Below are 17,096 nucleotides of genomic sequence, written 5' to 3' on the forward strand. Positions count from 1 at the left end.
GTATGGCATTCAGTGTGGTCATTTTGTGCACTCCTTATTTCTTTAGTACAGAGCCCTGTAGGTGACATCCTGTATAAATAAAAATAATGCATGGCCATGGTGTATTAACGCGTGGGAACGAGATCCTAATGCGTGGCCACAACTTAGTAAGGTGTGGGAATGAGATCTCGTTCCCATGCCTTACTAAGTCATGGCCATGCATTAGGATCTTGTTCCCATGCCTTACTAAGTCGTGGCCACAATTGAATTAAGTCGTGGGAACGAGATCATGCCTTACTAAGTCGTAGCCACATATTAGGATCTCATTTCCACGCCTTACTAAGTTATGGCCATGCATTAGGATCTCGTTCCCATGCCTTACTAAGTCATAGCCATGCATTAGGATCTTGTTCCCATGTTTTACTAAGTCATGGTTACGCATTATTTTTATTTATACAGCATGTCACCAATGGGTCTCCATACTGAGTTCTACATAGGACCATTTGCATGCTTAAATGGTTCTTTGCATGGGGAAATGGTTCTTACGGAAGCCCGGAGAGGCCATGAGCTGTTGCTATAATTTTCTGGATTGTTTTCTTGAGATAATGAGTTAATTATCTTGTCATCTTGTGAAGTTGTTACAAGATAATTAACTCATAATCTCAAGATAACAACTTTGTTACCACAAGACATCAAGATAACTAGCTTGTTATTTCAAGATAACAACTTTATCTTGTACGGAGCCCTGCTAGTGACATCCTGTATAAATAAAAATAATGGGTGGTCACGCCTTATTAACGAGTGGGAACAAGATCCTAACGCGTGACCGCGACTTAGTGAGGTGTGGGAATGAGATGATTAAGTCGTGGCCATGACTTAATCATCCCATTCTCACACCTTACTGAGTCGTGGCCATTATTTTTATTTGTACAGGATGTCACCAGCGGGGCTCCGTAATCTTGAGATAGCAATATAATTAACTTGTCTCAAGACAACTTTTGTTATCTCGCGATAACGATGACTATTTCAAGATAACAACTTTGTTATCTTGAGATCACAAGATAATTAATACGTTATCCCAGGACAACAACTTTTGTTATCTCGAGATAACAAGATAATTAACTTGCTATCTCAAGATAACAATCCAGAAAATTATAACTACCTTCTGGCCTCTCTGGACTTCCGTAGGTTCTTCATACGGAAACATTGATGGAGAATGTGTTGTACATGGATATAGAACCTTTTTGAAAATGGTTCTGTATAGCACCAAAAAGGTTCTTCTATTGTTACGTTGTCAAGCTTGTAACAGTAGAACCATTCCCTTTCCTAAAGAACTCTTTTTGAAGAGTGTGGACCTCTTCATGCGTTTGTGTCTGTTGCTGTTGAATGAGCCCCGCCCCCTCCTGCTCTCTCACGCTGCTCCACAGCCGGCACAAGGTCTGACGGGAAACGCAGCCGAGGAGGTAAGAAAATGGAACTCTTAACCTAAATTATATCTGTTCACGTATTTTTGTCTCAAAGTGTATCTAAAATAATCCCGGTTTAGTGTCAGAAAGCGTTACACTGGCTTTAATCTCTCATGTGCCGCGCGTAACTGGCGTTGGACTCAAGGTGTAGATACAGTTAGCAAAAAATGTAGATTAAAAAATACAGAAAAATTCTGTAGATACAAAACACATTCACGTTTATTTAAAAAAATGAACAGCGAAGCGCTTTATGACCACGTTTTTTTGTAAGTATTTGATTCTTGAATAATTTCTGATTGTCCGTTCCACCTTAAATGGTGCAGCAGTTACTATCTGGCGCCTGTACAGACATCACAATTTAGCTGCACCATTTAAGGAGGACCGAACAATTCGAATACAAAGGGGGCTAATAGGAAGGTTTCAGTGTTTTCTCAGTACGTGTAAATGCGAAACAAGCTGCTGTAGATGGAGGGCAGTCTGGCATTTGTTCAGTTAGTTTGTATCAGTCTTTTTGACTGGACAGGCTAGATATGGATGGTCATTGACAACAGTTAAGTAAGGCTGCGAGATACATACATGGTGTATTCAAGCTGTTGTCTGTGTGTAAACCGTGGGGTTATTGTGTTGTTGCACCAAAGACCTTGATCTCTATGATGTGTTACGTTTAATATTACACTTATATGCAATGTAATGAGTAGTGCTGCCACTTTGTGTAACTGTAAATGTGAAATGTAGATTTAGAGTACAGTAGAGCTGGGCAATATGACAATATTTATCATTATTGTGATAAACTGCTTCACAATAATTGTCTGAGCATATTGTGGTATTTAAAGCACTTCCCAACCGCATGTTTGATTACATATATAGCACAGTTAGTCCTGTTCATTAGCTTTAGTGAAATGTTAAATAAAGTTGACTGCCTTATTGTAATTATTGCATGTAATTTTTGATAGTATTTTTAAAATGTGGGGCTACTTTGTCTGTTCCAACTTATTAGATGTCAGAAAAATAAACATTATATCATATCATATATCAATTTTAAAGTATCATATTACACCATATTGCCCACCTCTATAATACAATATGACTGTGTACTGGGGATGCAGTGATTTGTGGGCCGATGCTGATATCCAATATTATTGATGTACATATCTGCCTATGCAGATTGATAAAGTCTTGTGAAATGTAGATCTACCTGAATTAGCATTATAGAGAAATAACATGTATTTCTATGGGTTTGTAAATGCAGTAAAATTAATAAAATGCTGATATTTTTAGCATAGTGGGCAAGCGTTGCCTAAACATTCCACTCTTCTGGAGCACAATAAATTTCTCATCAAATATTAGCTTCAAATATTATCAAATCTATTACTAATACAGTTAATATGGCTAATATTTACTATTATTGCTTTTCGATATTTTCTTTCCATTTTTATTACTGCTTAATAGTTTTATTTGTTTTGATTTGTTAATCTGTTTGTCTTAAAGTTCCTCATTTTAAATCTGTCCGAAGCTGATACATTTTTAAAGCAAATATCTGCCAATACTGATATGATTCTGATATCACTGTGCATTCCTACTACATGCAGTATGACTCCCATTTGAATATAGCACTCCATCATCTGACATAGGCAGTAGTGCGGTGCCAAGGTTGTTCCCTTCCAGCAAGGCCTGCCTGTCAGCCCTGTCAAACATGCCACACAATAACCATACCAACTGCGAACATCCTAGTGCATTACTGTAGAGAATTATGGCAGAGGAAAGACTGTTTGCAAAATTCATCTGTAGAGTTACATGATACATGCTGGCTGGGATGAAAACTGTCACAGTGATGTCTGCCATGCTTTGTTACACCTCCACAGTACTGCTTTTACCTTCCTGTGAAGGCCTAGGAGGTTTTCAGGTGATTGTATGGATCGGCAGTGGTTCACAAGGTTCAGTATACTTAATCGATTGCAATGTGAATGGCTGAGATATTCTTAGGTACTAAAGGTTTGGACCTGTGGGTCAGTCCTCTTGATTTGATATATTGATGATAGAGCTGTGTATTTACTTGACATAACTGCTTGTATCCTTGAGGAAAATTTGAGTGTGATGGTACATCAGTAGGTAATAGGGGTGGGCGATACAGAAAAAATAGTGTATCACGATACATAAAGACGTTTTCACGATGCACAATATGTATCATGACACTTTGACATGATATTATAAACTATAATACAATGATTGTTATTCAATATTTCACCTACTATCCTGCACTAAATCCAATTAAACAGGAAAACTGATGCTCTTTTCAGTCAGTGCTCTTTAATTACTGATAATATTCACAATATGCTCATAAAAGCATGTAGCATATGTTAGCTTGGGGCTAACATATTAGCTTGTGAGTAGAGCATTAGATCAGGGCACTATAAAGCTTCAGTTCTAAGATGGTACGTGTATCCTGTTGAATGCTGAAATTAATAAAAATGAAAAATGAGTGAAAAATTAACTGAAAATGAATGAAATACATTAACATATTAACATAAGGCACATTTGCTGATACTCTGTTTTTGCTGTATTGAAAAACATATCAAATCAAGATACCACCATGTTTTATAGAGTCAAATGATGAATTTTCTTTTGTGAATCATTACACCCCTTTATATTGGGGCTCAGTTTCCTGGACATGGATTAAGCCCAGTTCTCGACCACAAAGCATTTTGAATGGAGAATGGAGATTTCAACTGATGATTAGGCTTAAAACTGACCCCGTATACCAGGTATTAAATCTACTATTAGTATCTGGAAGCTAGACTTGTCACAGTGAGTAAATGCACACCTACTGTTGACCATGCATGCCTTTCTCAAATGGCCATCACCATAAATGAAAGCAGAATGCACACATCTGTACCTCTGTAGATGATCTTAAATCTAAATTGTGATGATCATGGTTTTCTCGAATCAGTAATTGTCTTTTGCTGAATCCAAATCCCCCCTTCAGTCACCAATATCAACTCCCCCACCCCACACTCACATTCACACACACCATCCTGTTCTGTTCTCGACTTTAGAATGCACTGTTGCCATGGTGACAGAATGGCGCACGCTCCCTCTCGTTCTCTTTTTCCTCTTTTTTTTTATATATCCCTCTCTCTTTCTCTGTGGACCTGTGGAGACATAACCGATCCTCTCGGGCTGTGAATAAGATGTATTTGCTTGATTGTTTCACCGATGTTTAGATAGATCTTCAAGGTGTGTTGCACTGCCTCTCCTTTGTTATCCCCCTTTAACGTCATATTAACATGCTTTCTTTTTGTTTCCTCTTTCTTTTTGGCTTGTTTGACTTTCTCCAGGAGAAACAGTAGATTTGCCGCCATGAAATCCTTCTGAGAGGAGGAAAGAAGCAAAACCTAGAAAATCTACTCCCACCCACGGGCAAGAAAACGGGGGAGAGAGAGAGAGCAAGAGGGAGGGAGGGAGAGCCAGTGTGTGTGAGAGAGAGAGAGGGAGAGGGAGAGAGGGAGAACAGTCGATGGATGCTGCTTGGACAGATTGGTCGGTACGTTCTTCTGTGACGAGGACCAGAGAGCCGCAAGAATGGATGGAAAAGGCAGACACATTCCTCCAGGTAAGCGCACACATGCATGCTGATGTCTCCCCGCCTCAAGCTTTGACCACTGTGCTCTAGGCAGACACTAAAGGGTTAATGAAATGTTCTGAAGTGATGCTTGAGGTTCTGTCTGCAGACGTTCTTCAATGCAAATGTCTAGATGTTCTGCATGTCCTGTCTTTGGTGGTCTGTCACCAAATGTATACTATCTCTTTACGTATTCACGTATGAGGGTGCGTATATGCATTTACACATTCTTCAAAGAAAGTCAAGCTTCAGATGTCCGCATATGATCCAGCATCTCCTCTAACCAAGATCTGTTCCTACACATTTTTAATCAGGCCTACTGTGATGTTCTCCAGTGAGAGCTAACATCTGAAATGCAGATGGATGATTGTATTGTACCCTACAAAGCAAGTAAAAACCTTAATGGTGTTTTATGAATGCTGGGAATCTTGGGCCTAGCTTATAGTGCTTAATTCACTTCTGCCATTTTGCCATTTATATTGTTGGGTGATACAAATATTGATATCAACTGTATGTAAATAAAAGTAAGCAGATAGCATATTTATTTACACATCATGGGTCTTATGAAAACAATGAAAGGCTCTGACATCTACCTGGTGCTACAAAACCATTAGAGGGTGTCAGTGAGTAATGTTTGTTTATTTGAGTTTATTTGAACTGTTTGGGTTTTTAGCTTGGACCTACTAAATATCGACAGCTAAGAAGCTAGGACAGGGGTCGGCCACCCAAATGTTAAGAAGAGCCATTTTGTCCTTTCAACAAAAATCAAACCACCTTGGGAACCACAACATTTTATGTCCATTTTGCCAACTTGGCTATATGTCTCAGTATGTGCTAATGTACTAGTACAGACTAAAAATATAATATAAGTGAAAACGATGACTTACTTTGCTCTGCTTTAAGCTTTAGCTCAGCTATAGCCAAAACTTTTTCTCAAAAGTAGAATAGCCAGAGCTGCGTGTTGCCGACACCTGAGCTAGGAAGATAGCTACTTAGCCATTTTGGCCACTTTAGCCTCATAGTAGTAGTAGTAATAGTTGGATATAATGACCAGAAAGGACAAAATTATTTACATGTCAATTAATTGTCAGCTTAAATTTCGTGATTGTCCCAGGTCTAATCGCTACTTTTATTTGGTCTTTTATATTTGCTCATTCCTCATCAGGATTTAGACAGAATAGCTACCTGTGAAGATCATTTTCTTATATTAATTCTGTTCGTGTTTTCTCTATCAGTCTCATCTTGCTTTTACATTTCAGCATAGGTGTTCTATGGCAAATTGTGTTGATGGGCCCCAAAAGCCCATGGTTTGGGAAACAGAATGCATGACTGGAAATTTTGCTCCTCTGATTAGTTAGTGTTGTTTGTGACACCCATCCTTTTTGACGTAAATGCGAACAGCTTTCATCAGAGCAGTTTCAGAAGATACTGAAAAGACTGAGACTTGTCTTCAAGATGACTTGTCAGGCTTGTGTCAGCAAAAGATTAAAAAAAGATTACACCGGATGAAGATGACAAATTCTATGCAAATTAGATCACTTGCATTATGAACCTGAGACTTTAGTGCCGCAAATGTACTGTAAACTGATGATCTATTGGCCTGGCCGCTTGTTTCCATTGAAGAATATCAACACTTCTGCATGGTTGGGTGTTAAATGCGTGCAAAGTGGATTCAGAGTGAAGCCTAATGGCCCATATGGCAATTGTGAGAACGTAGCCTCTGCTTTGCTGCCATTTTTTTTAACAGAGTGTAACGGATGACTTTTGAAGTGCCGCCATCTGAGGCAAAGTGGCATGCCACTAACCACAGCCACTGTGGCCTTACTGTGTAAGCTGGTCTAACCTTTCTATACATGTTTAAAATGTTGTCTGTGTGTTTGCACTGTTCAGGTGCTACATTTTAAACAAGTATTCTCTTACTGGGGTACTTAATTATGTCTTTTGGTTCCTTGACCTTCTGGATGACTTCTTTTCAAACAGTGAACCCGCTCATTTACTGCAAACTTACACATGATGTTTCGAGTCTAGCATTAATGATAAACAAAAACAGCAGCAGCAACAGTGCAGGAGCTTCAAGCTTCTTCAAGCTGTTTTACTCTGCATTTGGTTTTGTGTCACAGACAGTAATTCTGGCTAGATGGTGTTTGACGAATCAGTAGTTTGTTTATTTAATGTTAAAATGCTCACTTTTGACAAATATTGGCAAATATTGGCGTCACACGTCCTTTAGAGCATCATGTAGTCATTGTGTACGTTGGGCGTATAAAAATGCATCGTTTCACCAATCAGTAGTTTGACCAACCAGTATTGTGCATCATTTGGCCAATCAGTAGTTTGCACCATTGTAAGCTCCTATTGTAGCCTGGAGTACCCACACAAGAAGGGTAACCATGGAATTGCAAAATGACTTATAGTACACTGCAATTATCTGTTTACATTGACTATTTAAGGCATTAACATTTGTTCTCTGATGAAATATGATGAGTAGGAATGCGTAATGATATCAGAATGTTATCAGTGTGGCTTTAGGTGCTGCTGGGCTACTATTCTAAAATGTCTGCATTTTTATTTTTTGATTTTTTTTTTGATTAAACATATCAAACTCCATTCACTAGTTAGGACTTCCCCAATCACACAATATCACCAACGCTAAGAGGCCTGCGCTGGCTAGCACGCACTTGGTGATGGGGGGAGACCCACCCAGAGAGTGAGGCCAGTTGTGCTCGTTTGGCCTCCCAGCCACGGATGGCTGTAGGCTCACCAGCTATCAAACTCGCGATCTCCTGATGATAGGGTCAACGTTTAGAAGGTTGTGGCACTTGGGAGCCCCCAAAATGTCTGGATTTTATTCATTTTACTGCAGTTGGAGTTTGGATCAAAATCTCCTTATACAAATTAATATTAAAATGCTCACTATTACCAGAATCCTTTCTGTGTGGAGTTTGCATGTTCTTCCCGTGTCTGCGTGGGTTTCCTCCAAGTACTCCGGTTTCCTCCCACGGTCCAAAGACATGCAGTCAGGCCAATTGGACATGCTAGATTGCCCCTAGGTGTGAATGTGTGTGTGATTGTGTATGTATGTATGTCTGTCTGTCTGCCCTGCGATGGACTGGCGACCTGTCCAGGGTGTATCCTGCCTTCCGCCCGATGACAGCTGGGATAGGCTCCAGCACCCCACCATGACCCAGAAGGATAAGCGGAGGATTGATGTATGTATGTATGTATGTATGCTCACTATTGACAAATATTGGCAGATATTGGCTTTCGTGCATCCTTTAGTGCATCATGTGGTCATCGTGTGTACACAGCTTGAAACTGCAGAGATGCTGCTGTTTATAGTCTATATGTTAGATGAACATATAGATGTCCTTATGTGCGTGTTAGGCATATAAAAATGCATCGTTGCCTCACTATGGAGTTGGGAATTGGACTTAATTTTGGAATATTAGAATTGAGTAGAATCTATAGAAATATTATGCGCTCATTTTGTAAAACTATGCATAATTTTGTGATGCATCCATCTGAAGCGACACATCAATTATGTTTATATATTTATCTACTATATAGTCCACAAAATGCAACATTTCCATATACATGATGTTCTAAAAGATGCAAATTTAATACCTCTTAATATTTTTCTACTTACAGACATGACTGCATCCAGGAACTCTTAATTAATTACTCCTCATGTAGCTGTAATGTCTTCAATCAACCCAAACTCGTAGAAATGCCTTCCAGCTGTTAAGGAATTAAGCATTAATTCAAGGCCAAAAAATCTTCTGCCTGCTTTCCAGGAATTTCTCAGAGGAAGTGAAATCTCTTAAAAGGTTTCAGCATCCTTCACTTCGTCACATCAGTGGCATTTCTAATGTCTGTATCAGGGCACCTAATAACGGAACCTGAAACCACATCTCAGCATCTAATATTTATACATCCTGTGCCTGTACACACTTCCATTCTGTTTCTATTTCGCCACCTTTAGATCCCACATAGGCTCAGAGTACAGTATACTGCTTTCATTCATATTCTTGTATTTCCTCTCTTGTGACTTCCTCTTCCTTTCTGCTCACCCTGCGTTTCCCCCCCCGTGTACATCTGAAGTGCTGCCATCTGAGACAGAGTGGCATGCCACTACCCACAATAACTACTCTGCCCTCCCTGAGTGAGCAGGAGAAAACTTTTTGTATTTACAACATTGTAATTTAGGGGTGTAAAAAGTATATTAGTGCATCGTTCTGAATGTGGTGACTGCATTGATATTGGAACGTTAGAAATGAATAAATTGTTATTATATTATGTAGTGCATGTGCTCATTTTTGTTGAAATTTAAAAACTGATATATATACAAGCTATATAAAAGCTGTGTATTGTTTGTATTGTCTATATTCCACTACTGTGTATGTTACCATTTAAAAGTTGTTAATCTCCTGCCAAATTGCTGTGGATTAAAATGTTACAAACTATTTACCAAAAGGTCTTTTAGATGTTTATGTCAATATTTCAAGAATTCTATGAACAACTGAAGTTATACAAAGATATATAGCACACTGTAATTATCTATTTACATTCAGTTTTTTCAAAGCATTGTGATTTGGTCTCCTCTTATGTAATGTGATGAGCAAGGATGTTAGAATCTTATTGGTGTTGGCAGATATTTTCTTTAAAAAAATCAGAATCAGACAGATGTTTAGATTTGACAGATATTTCGACCTGATATTTGATGATGTGTTCATTGTATTCTGGAGGTTCATTGTATTCTGGAAAGTTTTGGAGCCATTTAACTAATGTGCTAAAATGTCCACATTTTATTAATTTTACTGCATTTTATATTTCACTGTAATGCTAATCAAGGTGGATGTACTCCCAATTCATACATTTCTTAAATGTTTATGTATCAGCGTCGGCAGATATGTACGAGAAAAATATTGGATATTGCCATTGGCCCACAGTTCCTATATCAGTGCATTTCTAATGATGAGGTCTGGATATTACATTTATTAAAACTTAATTTTTGATGCTGTACATCTCTATATTCTATGGCTCCGTGCGTCATTCTGGATGCTTTGTCTGGATGTTTTTATGTACAGCTTCCTATGGTCCTGCTCATTATTTCAAAGTGGTGAGGTTGCACAGGACTAGCATCATTTATATTATCAGAAACATTGATTTTAAATATTTGAACAGCGATTCCAGACTTTTGAATGCTAGTGTATATATGTTCTCTAGTGACATTTGAGCATCTGGTTACATTCTCAATATGTTGATTTCAGCAAATAAATAGAAAATGTGCACTAACATTTGCAGAAAAAAATTCACATTTGAGTGTGTTCTCTGTAGAGGATGTGCTCACTTATTCTGACATTCTCTTGTTCTTTTTTCCGCACAACAAAACTTGTAACACCTGGGGTGTTCAAACTTTTGCATACTACTGTTTATTCCTGTTAGCATTGCTCAAATGCTAAAATTCCAACAAATATTCCATTACCTGCATACTCAGTTACACCTCTGTTGGTGTATTCCTCTTCCTACCTGCAGCGATGGTGTGGTGTGAGCGAGGGATCCAGGTACTCCTCACCACGGTTGGGGCCTTTGCCGCTTTTGCCCTGATGACAGTGGCTATCGGCACAGACTACTGGCTGTACGCACGGGCCTTCATCTGCAACAGCACTGCCAACTCCACTCAGGACGACCCCCACAACAAGGACAAGAAAGACCCCGGAGCCCTCACCCACTCTGGCCTGTGGAGGATCTGCTGCCTGGAAGGTATGTGTGCATTTGTATACGTACGTGAGACTCTGAGCTTTATGCGTGTGTGGGAGGCCAGAGGATATGCGTGCATTCGTGCATATGCCTGCCTGTGGCTGTGTGAGAATACACTGTAGCAAAACGGAGAAGCGTCTGACGTTCCGGTTGCTCTTTTCTACATTTTGTAGATAGCCAAAATATATTTTATTGCGGACGTCGGCTAACACGCAGCTTGCACTTAAACTTATGCAGCTGCATTTATGCAGCCATCGGAGAATGATTGCAAGGTACTGTGTGAAAAAGCACTGATTGCTGTAGATTCGTACAGTGCTCGCTTTTGAAGGGGGGCATGGGGCAAATCATTTTTCAGCATATTCTGAACTGCTGCTGCCTACAGATGCTGACAGGAATTAGCAGAATACTGCCATTTTCATTTGAGGTAGTACCAGAATTCTTTAGAAAGTGATTAAATGCATAAAATCTCAAATATCAATGCAGTGTAATGCAATTCAGTTATTCTGGTGTGATTCAAACTTATTTAAAATAAATACATGGAACTATATACAGTCTTAAATCGATAAATCATAAACCTATCAATAAATATTGATATTTTCATTATTTAAAGCAGCATTATGTAAGATTGTATTGTTAAAACTGACTGAAGTAGCGTTACTGAGATAGGAAGGAAAAAATGCTAATGGTACTATGACTACTACTAATTATAATAATGATTATGATTATTATATCTAATATATCTTTTTTGCATGAGTCTAATGAAAGAGCACATTGGAACAAATGTTTAAGAGCCTTAAAAATCACAGCAGCTTCATCTGTTAAAATGTTTTGACATGAAAACACCTCAAAACATTAAACTAGTATTAAGAATGAAAAAAATACTGCTTCTGATGGCATTTTCTCCATGTAGCAGAACACCAGACAGGACAGCTCACTGCTGTGTGATTGAATTCATAGCTGTTATCCATATCGATAATTATTGATAAGTGCTTCTAGTACCATAATTTGCAGTAAACAAGACAACACAGACAATAAAAAACAGCACATCATGCTTTTTAATATTAGAAAATAGCCAGAAAATTTTATTTTGGCCACAAAAAAGAGTGCAGTCTTACTATTATTTCAATTCTGCCATTTCCACATTCACAGTGATGCATCATACTGCTGTTTTACACCCCTATCATGCACATAAGGACATCTGCATGTTCACCTAACATTTCGAATGTCTGGACACAGAGATGGAGGCGTCAACGAGCTTACAGCGTTTAAACACACCACGGCTTGCACTCTGGTCATGTCTCAAGAGGCAGCTTTCCAGCAAACAGTGTCTCTATTTTTCCCCATTTGCATGAGAAACCAACAGGAGTGGATGTCAATAGCTGTGATTATGCGATGAGTCATCGCAGGTCAAAGGTGTCGTGCGGTGATCTCTCTTTTTTCTGCATAATCAAATGAAATAAAAACAGAGCTGTTCGAGCTGTGGAACACTGCTTGTTCTGCTGCTCTGATCCTCTGCTTATCATGCAGCTGCTCAGTTTTGAAAAAGTGAGACGGCTGAGAATCTGGAATGGCCAATTGTTTTACAAAGAACACTAGTAATTAAGGTTGAACTTCCTTGTTGGGTCATTGATGCAGACGTTATTTGAAGGTATTGATCAGCTTGGCATGTTGTGTGAAACTAGTGCTTCTGAAGCCTCTTATAAATTTGCTAGTCTTGAAGTAGTGAACACTGTGAGCTTTTGAAGGAATGCAGTCTCTCCGTTTCTCTCTCTCAGGGTTAAAGAGAGGGGTGTGCTCCCAGATTAACCATTTCCCTGAAGATGCTGATTATGACCAGGATGCTGCAGAGTACCTCTTACGTGAGTTATGTGTGTGTGTGTGTGTGTGTGTGTGTGTGTGTGTGTGTGCATAAATAAGCTGCTGGTTTGTCTTATAAATTTAGAAGCCTGCAGTAAGAGGACATGAACAAAGCTATCGGTTTTCACTGATCTGTTTCACATTTTGTTCCTCCTTTCCTTTCCTGTCCTCCCCTTTCTCCTCATCTATGCAGGTGTAGTCAGGGCCTCCAGTATATTCCCTATCCTAAGTGCCATTCTCTTGCTGTTGGGTGGGGTGTGTGTGGCCTCTAGCCGCTTCTATAAGAGCAAGAGACACATTATTCTGGGAGCAGGCATTCTGTTTGTGGTGGCAGGTAGGTCGATTGGAATTTATTGATTTATTTGATGTTTATTTAATAGGGACAGGTGCACGAGCTTACAAAATTACAAAGAATTGTCTGATGCTGAATGTAACATTTATAGCGATAAACTAATTTGCAATGTTTGTCCCTAGATGGGCCTTTAATACAACACTGTTACCCCTATGGCTATGAAAAGAAAATTAGAACCATTTTACATTTTAAAGGAAATGTGTATATGATTACTCCCTGCTTGGAATGTGTTTTCTTATATCAAAGTAAATATGAGTAAATATGAACAATTTACAGGAGAAGTCAAAAAAGTTAACTTTTAACGGAAATGAATCGACGAGATTTTATTCCAGATCATTTTGGAGCATTTCATTAGGTCCATTCATCATGAAATGAAGTGATGATATTTAGTAAATATATATAGTAAACAAAGGGCACTTTTAAAAGCATGAATTCATTATTTTATCTCTCAAACTGACACCTTTTCAAAAAGCTCATGTAACAAAAAAAAACTAATTTAACTAGGCTAATTTCATAAAAATATTAGAATTGAAATATATCTAAACTTCTTATGTTAATTGGTTACTAATGCCAAAATAATGTCAACTTTTGTAGCATTTAGCTTGCTTTCAGAAATGTGTAATAAATGTGTCCATTAGCAAGCTAACATATGCTAGCTGAGGTGAAAAAAAATGATAGTGAGATTAGTCAGATAACAAAAAATCAGTTATAATGGATTATCATCCCAAATCAGATACAGCTGATCCGACACTTATTTTTCAGCTGATATCTCACTTTATGTAACTTATCCTGTATTAACTCTGTTATATTTTTTCTTCTCCAGGCCTAAGCAACATCATCGGTGTCATCGTGTACATCTCAGCAGCACTCAGCGACATCTCGCCAAAGAAAGACGAGGACAAGAAGTGGCACTACTCGTACGGCTGGTCCTTCTACTTCGGTGGCCTCTCCTTCATCCTGGCTGAGGTGGTGGGCGTCCTGGCCGTCAACATCTACATTGAGCGCAACAAGGAGCTGCGCTGCCGCTCGCGCACCGACCTGTTCCGCAGCACCACCTCGGCCGTGCTGCGGCTGCCCAGCTACCGCTTCCGCCGTCGCTCATCACGTTCTAGCTCACGCTCAACCGCCGAGCCGCCACGCTCCCGGGACCAGTCGCCCTCCGGCCTTGCTGCCAAAAACTTTGGCCCACCGCTAGCTGCCGGTCCCCCACCCTTCTCCGTGGCCACACTGCCCAACCCACATACACATTCAGGAGGCGGGGGAGGAGGAGGGGGCGTTGGGGACATCTCCATGTACACGCTAGGCAGGGAGGGCAAGCCACCCATGTATGGAACGGTGGACCGTGCCACGCTCTACCAGCTGCACAACTACTTTCCCACCAAGGAGGGAGGAGGAGGGGCACTCATGACGGGCACACTTCCCTCGCTGTCAAAGTCCAACCTGGCAGCATCAGCCAATGCTCCCCTCAACGCCTCGTCTTCCTCCGGCCCCGGGGTCCAAGCACCCACACTGTCAGCCGGCTCCACGGCCACCATGGAGAGGGAGAGAGGGCTGGGGACGCTGGACAGGCTGGGGAAAGGAGATAGCTCCAACACTAACACGCTGAACAGGAGAACAACGCCTGTGTGATGGGTGGTGGTGGTGGGGTGGGAGGGGTCAGAGAAAGAGAGAATGGAAGAGCGAGAGATGAGGATGATCCTAACTGCAAAAGGCAAACAAGAATGGAAAGAGGAAGCATGGGAGGAAGAGAGAAAAGAGAGAGAGAGTCTGGACCCTGCTTCTGCACAGGGTCAAGTTCCTCCCCTAACCTGCTACGCCTGTTCCAGCTAATTAACGCCTCAGTCCTTGATGGGCTGGATCAGGTGCATTTGTGTTAGGTGAGAAGGGGGGCCAGCATGCACGCTCGGGAGGAGGGGGCGTCACGGACATCTCCATTAGGGGTGTAAAAATGCATCTGAAGGTGGCGATTCAACTGCATTGATTTTGAAATGTATGAAAAAATTCTGGAACGTTAGAACGGATAATAATCAATTATAGTAATATTCAGTAAAGTATGCACTCATTTTTGTTGCCAAAATGGCTATTTTCACACATAAACATCCAAAATAAAAAGCTCTGTATATTATTTTTATTGTCTGTAATCCACAGTGTAAATAGTTTCTCCTTTACATTTGTGTACTCGTTTGTATTTTTAAAAATAGTCAAATCAGATGGAACCAGGGTGAAATTTAAGATGATGCCTTGAATCGTTTCCTTAAGAACTGTAATGAAATCGAATCCAGAGACAGATTTACCCCCCTAATCTCTAGTTCCACAATGGGCAAGGACAGAACAGGGGGCTGCGCCACACTTTACCAGCCAGCTGCACAAATACTTTCCAACAAAGGTGAAAAGAGGAGGGGGAGGGGGAGGAGCACACATGATGGGGACGTTGCCCTTCACTGTCCAAGTCCAACCAGGCGGCATCAGCAAATGCTCCTCTCAACGCCTTGTCTTCCTCTGACCCCGGGGTCCAAGCACCCACACTGTCGGCCAGATATCTGAGGAAAGATAGCTCCAACAACAATGCACTGAACAGGACAACCAACACCCATGCGACTGGGGAGGCAGTGTCTGGGGGTCTGAGAGGGAGCGAGTGAGCAAAAGAGAGAAAGAAGGGAGGGGAGATGGGGATGATCCAAACTGCGAATGGCAAACGGATGGAAAGAGGAAGCGTGGGAGGAAGAGAGAAAAGGGAGAGAGAGAGAGCGGGCTGAGAAGCAGAGAAAGGGATGACTCACAGGACAGAGAGAGAGAGAGAAAGAAAGAGAGAGAGAGAAAGAAGCCAATCATCCTCTTTTTTCTCTCCATTTCTGTTTTCGAACATGGTGACTTTAGTCATAAATAGAGTTCCATCCGCACTTTTACTGATTCATGTTGAAATACTTGATGTGTGTGATGGTGGTCTTACTTTGGGTTCTTCAAGCTCTTTTGATTCCAGTGCTTTATCATCAGGTTATGCCTGTTACTTATTTAGCATTCCAATATAAAATGTCATTGTTTTTATTATTGTAGATGTTACTGTTTGGTTTTTCTGAATTATTTTGTTATTAAATTATTTGTTATTTTAATAATTTATTTATCTTATTTCAGTTCCAACTGATGAATTTAAACTGTGATTTTCTCTTGCACATACTGACACTCTATTTTATGATGTCATTTAGTGTCAAGCATGTGCATATTTGTGAGATTGTGTGACATTATTATTATTATTATTATTATTATTATTATTATTATTATTATGTCTCCTGTTTTTTACAAAGATGGATAATATTTAGATCTGTGGAATTTCTTTCATTGTAATTGTAGGTGTACAAGTAGTTAGATTTCATATGAATATATTTGATTATTCAATTAATAACCTTAATATTGTTACAATGAGATGACAACTTTGAAGAACTGTTTTCCAGAAGGCCTGTTTCAGGACAAGGAAGAAATGAAAAGGTAGAATGTGAAAATTTAAGACTTTCATGCCGGGGAGCAATACTTATACCTATAAAACCTCACCAGAAAAGACAAAAAAACTCTATTATAGTATATTATATATATATGAATATATATGTGGAACTTTTTTTGACAAATAAAACAAAATATATTCTATAAATGTACCCAGTTGAGATATGTATGCAGTGTTTTATCTTCCAATGTTAGGAGCTAGCCTGATTGATAGGCTACAGATACCTTTTATTTTTACTAAATAAACTTTCAATTTACATTTTGAACCATTATTAGTAATAGAGAAATATCCCTGTGGAATATTCTAAGAATGCAGACAGAGTGGATAGTGGATAGTAACTAGTCATGCTATAGCGAGACATGTTAGCAGAATTTTTCAAATTACATCTACTTATACTATAATATACTGTTGTTTATTTAATTGCAGATTTAGCCACTAATATCTTTTTCATTCTCTTCTATTGGATCAGCACTGGTCTTATACTGCTTTGCTTTTGACCACACCCCTCACTTTGGAGACCAGAAAGGGAAGAATAGCATCTTTAAACTTATGTCCCTATGCTAGATG

At 39.6% G+C, this 17,096-nt stretch overlaps 1 protein-coding gene across 1 annotated transcript; it reads left to right on the plus strand.

The window, feature by feature from the left end:
* Positions 1-1,404: 1,404 nt before the first annotated feature.
* On the plus strand, positions 1,405-16,237 carry cacng8a (calcium channel, voltage-dependent, gamma subunit 8a). Its single transcript, XM_036567252.1, has 6 exons — positions 1,405-1,442; positions 4,781-5,055; positions 10,600-10,827; positions 12,600-12,683; positions 12,875-13,015; positions 13,857-16,237. The coding sequence occupies exons 2-6, from the start codon at positions 5,025-5,027 to the stop codon at positions 14,660-14,662; spliced, it is 1,290 nt and encodes a 429-aa protein (XP_036423145.1). The 5' UTR covers positions 1,405-1,442; positions 4,781-5,024; the 3' UTR covers positions 14,663-16,237.
* The last annotated feature ends 859 nt before the right edge of the window (positions 16,238-17,096 follow it).

The sequence above is a fragment of the Colossoma macropomum genome, unplaced genomic scaffold (assembly GCF_904425465.1).
Source record: "Colossoma macropomum unplaced genomic scaffold, Colossoma_macropomum, whole genome shotgun sequence".
NCBI classification, from domain to species: domain Eukaryota; kingdom Metazoa; phylum Chordata; class Actinopteri; order Characiformes; family Serrasalmidae; genus Colossoma; species Colossoma macropomum.